The sequence below is a fragment of the Mustela erminea genome, chromosome 11, assembly GCF_009829155.1.
Source record: "Mustela erminea isolate mMusErm1 chromosome 11, mMusErm1.Pri, whole genome shotgun sequence".
NCBI lineage: Eukaryota > Metazoa > Chordata > Mammalia > Carnivora > Mustelidae > Mustela > Mustela erminea.
This window is the reverse complement of record NC_045624.1, coordinates 97,573,497-97,582,985: the sequence shown is the minus strand read 5'-3', so window position 1 is coordinate 97,582,985 and position 9,489 is coordinate 97,573,497. Positions and strand designations below refer to the sequence as shown.

The window sequence follows — 9,489 nt, the reverse complement described above, 5'->3', positions numbered from 1 at the left end:
TTCTCTGTCTTCTCTGCCTGTTACTCACCTGGTTGGAACCAGGTGAAAGTGTTTTTTTGGAGGTCAGACTTTCACACTAATCCCAATCTCTTTTGTTGCTTTTGGTGGGTTCTGAGGACTGTGGGAGTGAAGTTGTGGTAGATCAGAAACCTGGAGCTGACTTGCCCTGGGCCCAGAGTGGGCTGCCCCTGCAGGGCATTTCTGGCACAACCTCAGGGCCCCATAGACCAGCCTGGCAAACCAGAGCATGCATACAGCGGGGACTCCTGGTAGCAGGGCTGGGCCCAGCTCCAGCCCCCATTGTTTCTGATTCCACAGGACTGGCTGGGCGCCGAATCTGCATTTCTAACACGTTCGTTCCCAGGTGCTGCTGGTCAGGGCCCCACTTGGAGACCCACTTGGAGACCCTAGATAGCTGTTGCACGGACGAAGGTTCCGTTGGGATCCAGGACAGAGCCAGCGACACCAATCACTCACTTCTCATTCTCCAACCTCAGCCCTTCCCTGCCAGTCAGCCTATCTAGCCCTCCAGGGCCTCGCCGAGACCAGGTGGTTCCCCCTCCCGCAACTCCTCCCCGCCCGGGCGCGGCTCGCGCCTCCGGATCCCCCGCGCCGCCCAGGCAGGGACGAACTCCCTCGCAGGGTGGAGGAGCCCGGGAGAAGCTCGGGAGGGGCGCTGCGGCGGGCGGGGTGTCGCCCCGGGGCCCAGGTGCCGCCAGCCTCTTCCCAGGACGCGCGCCGCGGGCCGGGCGGGGGCGGGGGCGGCGCTCCGGTGGGCGCGGCGCACCTTGCTCCCCGCGCCCCCGCCCCGCGCCGCGCCTGCCCCTCCCCGCGCGGCCCGCGCCCCCGCCCGCCCGCGACCGTTCCAGCCCCTTCCGTCCGCTCGCCCCGCCGCTGTCCTCCGCCGGCCCGCGTGGGAGGACGATGGGTCAGCGCGGAAAAAGTGAATGAGGGCGGCGGCGGCAGCGGCAGCGAGCGCCTGACTCGGCCGGGCCCGGGCCCCCCGCGCGCCCCCCGCCCGCCGGCTCCATGGACGCACCGCGCGCCTCGGCGGCCAAGCCCCCTACCGGGTAAGTGTCCGGGCGGCCCGGCTGCGCGCGGGCCGGGGCTCTGCTCGGGCCGGACGCCCTCGTCCGCACCGCGCGCATTCGGGGCAGGGGCACGGTCACTGGGGAGAGCCCGGGGCGCGGGCGCCCCCTCTGCGGCCCGCAGGTCCGCGCCCGGCCGCGGAAGGGGGTTGTGTACTTTGTGCGCCCGGGTCGTTGCCCAGGTAACAGTGTCAGGCCGAGGCCGGAGCACTTTCGCGCCGGTGTGTTTGCGTGCGCGCGCCCTTTTTGGGGTCCCCGCGGGCGGAGCCCTCACCGAGTCCGAGCCTTTCTCAGCCACCTCCGAGTAATCGCCCCGGGGGCCGCGAGGGCGGTGGAGACCCGACCTCGGACTCCAGTCCAGCCACTGACTTGCTGGGCGTCTGCCCCGTTGTGGTGTTCTCGGCTCACCCGGCCACTGTATGCCAGACACAGTCCTCTCTTCCCCGTGAGCAAGAGGAGGTTCCGGGACCTCGCAGACGCCTGGGTCTGGCGGTCACAGGAGCGCTGTGTGTGGGGCACTGCCCTGTGGGCTTTCCTGACCTCTGCTCCCCTCCCCAGCTTTCTTCTCTGGGGTTCCCCTGAACAGCCTGCAGGGCACCGGCTGGGACCCGACCCGAGGTGGAGACCCCAGTTTCCCAACTAAACTCCGACCATGCATCTTGCCGGCGCGGTTCTGCTGGAGCCCAGACCTGTCCTGATGTCAGCTGCCATCCCCACACCTCCTGTGTAGGGTTTACATTCCATGTTCCGGTTTTACTCGCAGAGTACCTTCCCCAGTGGAAGAAAAGCTATCCTGACCTTCAGCAGGACCTAGAGTCAGAGTCTGAACCGCGCACAGCCAGAGCAGGCCGCGGGGTCGCGCGCAGCCTCTGGGAACACTTGGGGCGCCCTGCCCTGCCCTGCGACCGGAGAACCAGCTCACTGGCCGGGAGAGAGTGTGCTATGAGTCCTGCAAATGGAATGAGTGGTTGGGTGGGACCTGCACCTGCTTACCAAGTGGGCCCACTTTCTGCTATGGCAACTGGCCTTGAACTAGGCAGCTTTGGGGACAACTAATCTCTTTTCTTTGCAGTTGCGTCCCACTGACTCACTCTGCCCATGTGTCCATAGGCCGTTGTGTTGCCCGTCTGCCTAAGGTTTTTGAACTTGCTCTTTTTTTTTTTTTTCTAACTCTCTCTTTAATGCCAGGAAAAAGTGAGCCAGGTTAGCAAATCAAATAATCCTGAAGCTGAGGAATGTTAAAAAGAACTTTTTTTTTTTTTTTTTTTTTGCAATGCACTTAGTGGTGGTTATGTAATTCCATTTGAACAAACACATTTCCCAAAAAGAAAATAAAAGTGGGAAATCCCTTTACCTGGTAATGGGCATCCCGAAATGACAGGATTCAGAATTATCTTCCAATCGGTCGCTTTGGGGATTTGTTTAATCAGTCAATTTAAAGAGACTGAAACCTTTGCTCAGTATCACCTAATATGAAGGAAATGTGAAGGGGAGAGCATTTAAGAGGCCAGCAAAACTGGATTCAGAGATTATTTGTAAAGTTCTTGCAAGGAATTTGATTGTGGAGGTGAAATGTTGAATCGTAGGCTCTCTCTCCCCACTCTCCAGCCCTGGGGCTAGACCAGCAAGAGGCGAATCCCCAGCCTGGTTCTTCACACTGCTTCTCTGAGCTCTGGTTGGATTTCCTGAGTCTCCCCCACCACCCAGCCCCTGGGGAACTAAGGGCCTTTGCTGTGGGTATGATAACAAAACCATGCAGTTGTTACTATCCATACATTTAGTTCTGTCTCTCTGATCTGCTTATTTGAACGTCTTTGAGAAATGTAGACATACGGCTTTTACTTTCTGTTATTCCCAATTATTTTATCACGTGCCATAGATTTTTCTTTTATATCAAGAAAATACCGGTGTGCTTATATTTTCTAGATAGGAATTGCATGATTAATAAAACCATTGTGTGTTAAAACTGGAGGAAAGAAATGATCTTGGACTTTTGGAATATTTTATGTAACTTAGGGACATTACTTGCCTATCAGACAGGGCAGATTCAGACAGGGAATTTCTGGCTTTGGTACATTGTCAGTGGCCATCAAGTTCTGCTGGTTCCTCTCTGGTCTGCTGCTTCATTGCTTGAGAATAACGTAGTGCTTGCCATGTGCTCTGGGGAAATTTGTTTTCTGTCTGATAGAGCAAGGTTCGGCTATCAAATTAAACTTGGAACAAGCGATCCTTTTCCCACAGGGTAGCTAACTACTGATGGGATGAACTTGTTGACTGACTCTGGCGTTCCTTCTTTGTTATGTAGAGGAGGGCTGGCTGGGGAACAATGAAATAAGGAGATTTCACATTAGAAAGTAAGGTCTACAGAGGTCCTTCTTAAAGATCACTGAAGGGACAATGTGTTAGTGGACAGAGATTGTATATCGCACTAAATTATTCATAAGTAGTTATTACTTATCTTCATTGAGTACACAAGTATACATTTTTAGTGGCATTGAAATTGTATGTTTTTATAGTAATTTCATTAAGACAAGGATTCATGACTAACTTAACTGGGAAAAGTATTCTTGTAGAAAGGAGGCAAAAACTGACAAGCAGGGGCGCCTGGGTGGCTCAGTGGGTTAAGCCGCTGCCTTCGGCTCGGGTCATGATCTCAGGGTCCTGGGATGGAGCCCCGCATCCGGCTCTCTGCTCAGCGGGGAGCCTGCTTCCTCCTCTCTCTCTGCCTGCCTCTCTGCCTACTTGTGATCTCTCTCTGTCAAATAAATAAATAAAATCTTTAAAAAAAAAAAAAAACCTGACAAGCAGACTCGGTGTGACTTTAAGGATTTTTGGAGCTCAGTTACAGTGTAATAATTGACGGAATATTCTGAAATGCAAGGGAAGACACATTTCCTTTGGGTGAAGCTTTTAAATACATTTAAGTCCATGTAAGATAAACTTTGAGTTTATCTGTTTACTTTTAGTTTCCCTGTTTGAGTGTTTTTGAGATCTAGGCTGGTCGTGAGTGGTAATGGTACAGAATTAAGCTTCCCTTTGGACTCTGTATGAATGAGACGGAGTGTTGGGGTTCGGCAGGGTACTGGATAGCTTTTTTTCTATGGAGGAAACACATAGTTCTGTAGAATAGAATAGTCTCCAGTGACACAAAATGTCAAAACTACCAGGGCCTTTGCTCAGTGGCTGCATTGAAATGCTGTCCTTACATAAAAATCAGGGGACATTTGTTCAAGTTTGTTAGAATCTGAGCTTTGGGAAGACATGACTGATGTTCATTTCTCTGCATCAATTTTTATGGCTTTCATCAAGCTGTTAGAATAAGAAATGTTTTTTTTTTTAATTAGTAGAAGTGGATAATTTGAGCTTCTCCTGTCCTGTCACCACCCAGTAAAACATTATAGAAGCTGCTATCTTGATAATGACCGTGGGCTATCACAGTGACATCTTCCATTTTAACTCTGACAAGTATACAGATGTTGCTGAAATATTGACGAGTGTATACCATAATAAGAAAAAAGTTTAGGTTTCTAGCTTTTTTTTTTTTTTTAAGGTTTCTAGGCTTTTGCCTGACATGTTTACATTCCTTAAAATGATAGTCTGATTATTTGTGACATTGAACTTTTCTCATTTAACTTAAAAGTTGTTACTTGTGAGCAAAACTTTTGGTTGACAGTACAGTTAAGACTGCAAAAGTTAGGTGGTGTTGGGTGTAATCTGGAAAGTAGGCCCAGGAGTCTTATTCTTTTGTACTTGTAATTTTTCTGAATAAGTTTGAGGAGTTGGACGCTCCTCTGTGACAATATCAAATGAACTTTGGGCTTTTTAATATTTCCTCAACGGCTGCATAAGGATGATAAAGCTAAATTATGATTTAAATTGGGAACATAGATATTTGTACCATGTTGCTCTTCTCCTACCTCCCGGACCTGCACCCCCTCGTCTGCTCTCTGCGTGGCCTTTTCCTGGCCAGCCAGGGCTGGTGATCGCTGGAAAAGCACGGGCAACGTGACAGCCCCACACCCACGCAGGCCTGTGTTCCAGAGGCCGTGACTTTGGAAGGGAATCCCAGCTTGGGTGCATCCGAGTGCTGCCACAGTTCTTAAGAAAACAGTGATTACAGGCTACGTCTACACACCGTCATAAGCAGTTTGGGTTTCTAGGACTTCCGTGCTTTGTTATTAATCGTTAAACTGAATTTTATAATTGGTTGGAAAGTTTAAGCCGTGAGCAGAAGTATTTGATACCACAGTCGTGTACAGACCAAGGACGGACGGATTTCAAAGACAGAAACGTTTGGTTGTGATTTAGGCTTCAACTAAGTGAAAGCATGTAGTAGAGACGTTAATGTCTTTGTTATGTGACATGTCCCTACTCCCTTTTGGTTTCTCCCAGTCCACATTTAACCAGGGGTTCTCTGGCTTTTATGCGTCGTCAGTTCATTTTACTGAATGCGGTTTTTCATTTACTTTGTACTTGAACAACAGATTTTATATATCTCTTCATCTTTGTGCTTTTTCCCTACGGAACATGTTTGATATTGAATTATATTGTTGATATACAGATGATAACGCCTTTTTTCCGTTTAAGGATTTTCACTTATTTATACAGATTTTAAATTTTGGCTCTGCCCATTTTATACCTTTGCTTTCTCATTTCACTGTGTCACCAGAGTGTTTATTGTTCAGGGCCACTTGCCGGCTCTCAGCACTCAGGTGGGCAGCAGCCTTGACTCATGTCCCTTTTCCTTCGTGTTCCCACCGGCTTTATTTTGCACCTGTCTCTTCCTGTGATAGCATTCATTTTTTTTTGCCCGTGTATGTGTACTTTGGTTTCATTTGCTTTATACGAGCTAATGATGGCACTTGTTTTCAAGACCTAACGGTGTTGATTTGAGAGTAGATTTTGCTGTATACTCTGGTGTGACAAAAAGACTTCCTGCCGCCTGCCTCAGGAGCGCCCCGTGGGTCTGCATAAGCTGCCCTGGAGACAGCTCGCTTCCCAGCTGGGAGATACTTTGTGGCCTCTGGGGTTTTTACAGGCTTCCATCTGGTTTCCCTAATTAGGTGGTGAGCTGTTGCTTGCCAAGACCATATTTTCTACAGGTCATGTCCAATTAGAATAAATTCCACAGCCAAAAACATTTTCAATAAAAAACAAAAAACAAAAAACAAAAAACAAAAAACAAAACCACTTTTCAAGCGACCACTAAAATGCATTTCATTTGGGTGCATTTGATTAGATTCCCATACCACAAATACTTTTGCACAAGCAGTTTTGTAGATTCATTCACCAGTTCCACCAAACCAAGCAATGCCTTTTCACGAGACACAGCGTAGTTCGGACCAATCCTTCAAGTCCTTGTCCCTTTTCACAAAAAAGTGATACACCCCCCCACCCCCAGACAGGCCTGATACGTCAGGGGTCCGAGTTCATGGGTTCCTACCCCACCCTCCCTTTTCCTTCTGTGACCCAGACCCGCAGATGAGGAGCCATTGTCTTGGGACACCAAGCTGTCCTCTTTCCTGAGGACACATGTGGACATGCTCATACCCTCACTGGGTGCCGGGGATAGGGTCACGGCCAGGCGGACCTAATCAGTCATTCCTCTGCTTGGTCAGTCATCCTGTTGGACTCTCTCCTACAGAAGACTGATGGGCAGGCTCAGGGCTGGGGAGGACACTGGCTCAGAAGTAGGAAGACTTGGGTCCTGGGACCAGTCATGTAAGATTCAGCGAAACTTTGGTAGCAGGGCCTGCAGGCTGGGTCCCGATCGATGTAGGCTCCTGCCTGGTTCCCGGTCCGGCGTGGTCTAACCACCGGACCCGGGGGATGTGTGTCTGTGTCCAGTACAACAGCTTCCCAGCGTTTGAAAGGAGGAGCTGAATTTCTTACCTTCTTTAATTTTCATTAATTTAAACATAAAGCGTCGTGTGTGGCCAGCGGCATCTTAGTGGCCTGAGCAGCTCCAGCTTCTGTTTTGACCCTGTCCCTGTGTCCTTCCTCAACCTTCCTGCTTTCTCCTACTTTGCCTCTCCTCCTGGCCTGTAGGCATCTTGTCTCCTTGCCCAGATGACTCCTGCTCATCCTTCCAGCCACTGCTAGGGGCTCTAGCCGTGGCTTCCAGACCCTCCTCTGGGCTCCATCTCTCCTGCCACTGTCCGCTCTTCCTTCTGGAAACCCTTACATGGAGTCAGGGTTTTCCATCTGCTGGTCTCCGACCCCCTGAACTGTGAGCTGCTCAGAGGCAGGGACGTTGCTCTGTGAGTGTTGGGTCGTGAATCTGTGTCATGGGACGTGGCACACAGCTGGGATGAGGTTCGCGAGCTCTGCTTCCCATCCGTCAGGGGAGGGTGCCGGATAAGATGATCTTAAGACCCACCTGAGCTCCAAAGTCATAGGATTCGACGTATTCCCAGAGATCCTAAATTCCTCCTTGAAACTGCCGCTTAATCTTGTTTTTGCCAGACTCTGTGACAGCAGACAGATCAGTTGTCACTGAAATATTCCAGACCGATAGGCTCCGACGCGCTTGCCAGCTGTGCAGACCTGTTCTTTGCAGACCCGGGAGGTGTTAGGTGTCTTATTTTGAGGAACATGAAGTATTAGACACCCCACAGCGATAGTGACTGGGGGAGGGGATGATTTTTCCCTCGCCCCTAAGTCAAAGTCCACATTGGTGTTTCAGGGCTGGTATCGACTGGGAAGTTTGTGCCTCCCCCACCCCCAGTTAATACTGTTGAAATCCTCACCTCCAAGGTGGTGGTGCTGGGGAGCGGGACTCTGGGAGGTGCTCAGGTCACGAAGGCACCATTGGGATTAGTGCCTCCTAAGAGACCCCTGAGCTCCCACAGCCCTTCTGCCATCTGAGGACCCCGTGAGAAACCCAAAGTGCAGAAGAGGGCACTCACCACACCTCGTGGGCACCTTGACCTTGGACTTCCAGTCTCCAGGGCTGTGAGCAGTAAATTTTTGCTGTTTATAAGCCACCTAGACGTCAGCATTTTTTGAGAGCAGCCTGAACAGACTGAAAGGAGGTGCCGATTCCCAGGGACCTGCTTCTCTCCATCCCCTTGCTGTGCCGTTTTCAGGGACGCAGCCAGACCTGCTGCAGCCCAGCCCCGGAGCGATGATGGAAGGGGGGTCATGTCCTGTGCTTTAGAGTCTGACCCCAAAGTTGCACTTTTCCCTTCCCTCCTATCTGCTGACCCAGTCTGTTTTGTTTGTTTGTTTGTTTATTGTGGTAAGCTTTACATAGGGTAGCGTTTACTGTTTGTACACTTCAGTGACATCATGTGCGTTCACACGGTGTCCAGTCATTCCTCTCCAGAGCTCCTTCTTCCCAAAGTGAAACTGTATCCATTAAACCCTGACTGCCCGCCCTCCTGTCCCCAGCCCCCTGCTGCCACCATTATACTTCCTGTGCCTGTGGATGTGACTCCTCCAGGGACCTTGTATGGATCACAGGGTCATTTTGTGACTGGCTTGTCTCAGTGTCCTCCAGGTCCCTCTGTGTCATGGCGTGTGTCGGGGTGTCCTTCCTTCTTAAGGCGGTCGATACTCCGTAATGGGTGTGTCCCATGTGTTTATTGCTACACCTACCGGTAGACACTTCTGCTTGTACCTTTCGGCTTCTGTGACCAGTGCTGCCGTGATCATGGGAGTGCAAGCCACCGTCCCTGCTCTCGGTTCTTTTGTGGACACACCCGGAGGCGGGACTGTGGGACCCTATGGCAGTGCTCGCCTTCATTTTCAAAGAGTCACCTCACCATTGCCTGTGGCGGCTGCGCCATTTCACATCCCCACAAACAGAGCACGAGGTTGTCTGCGTGCTGGTCATGGGCCCAGTGTCCGTCACCTGGTCGTTTAAAGTCTTGGAGGAGGAGGGACAGGCACAAGGCAACAGAGACCAGGGAGCTTCCAGCAGCCTCTGTGGACATGGTCCTCTGTCCCGCTCCTGGTGCAGGCTGGGAGGAGCGCTGGCCGTAGTGGGCAGATGGAGTGCACGGCTGTGCTCCCCCTCCTTCCTCCAGGATCCCGGGAGACCCTGGGCTTCCTCAGAATGAGTGCCTCTGGCAGTTCCTTGGCTTCTGCTGGAAGACATGTCCTTGGTTTGCTCTGGGCGTGAATCACAGAAGATGGCTCGGGGCTCCAAACTGTGGCTGTGGTCTACTTGACGCAGAGCCCGGCCGGCGGCTGGTTTCCCTGGGCAGCAGTCTCCCTGCGCATGCTGCCCCAAGCACAGGGGTGGTGGAAACACCTGCCCCCTGACCCCAACCGAGTCCACACACAAGGCCAGTGTCCCACATCAACTGGGGCTTTTTGTCTGCAACACAGCAGGGCACTTCTGTTTTTCCCTTCCCTGAGGTCCCAGTTCTTGCCATGCCCTCGATCGCCTGTTCAG

The 9,489-nt window shown here is 51.5% G+C and overlaps 1 protein-coding gene across 2 annotated transcripts in view; it reads left to right on the top strand.

The window, feature by feature from the left end:
* Positions 1-825: 825 nt before the first annotated feature.
* COBL (cordon-bleu WH2 repeat protein) overlaps positions 826-9,489 on the top strand; it is a 255,236-nt gene continuing 246,572 nt past the window's right edge. Inside the window, exon 1 of one of the 2 annotated variants that reach the window (XM_032304816.1) lies at positions 826-1,070. In XM_032304816.1, the coding sequence (XP_032160707.1) occupies positions 1,030-1,070 (41 nt within the window). In that variant the 5' untranslated portion in view covers positions 826-1,029. The remainder of the gene's footprint in view (positions 1,071-9,489) is intronic. The other variant, XM_032304817.1, reaches the window with a different exon arrangement.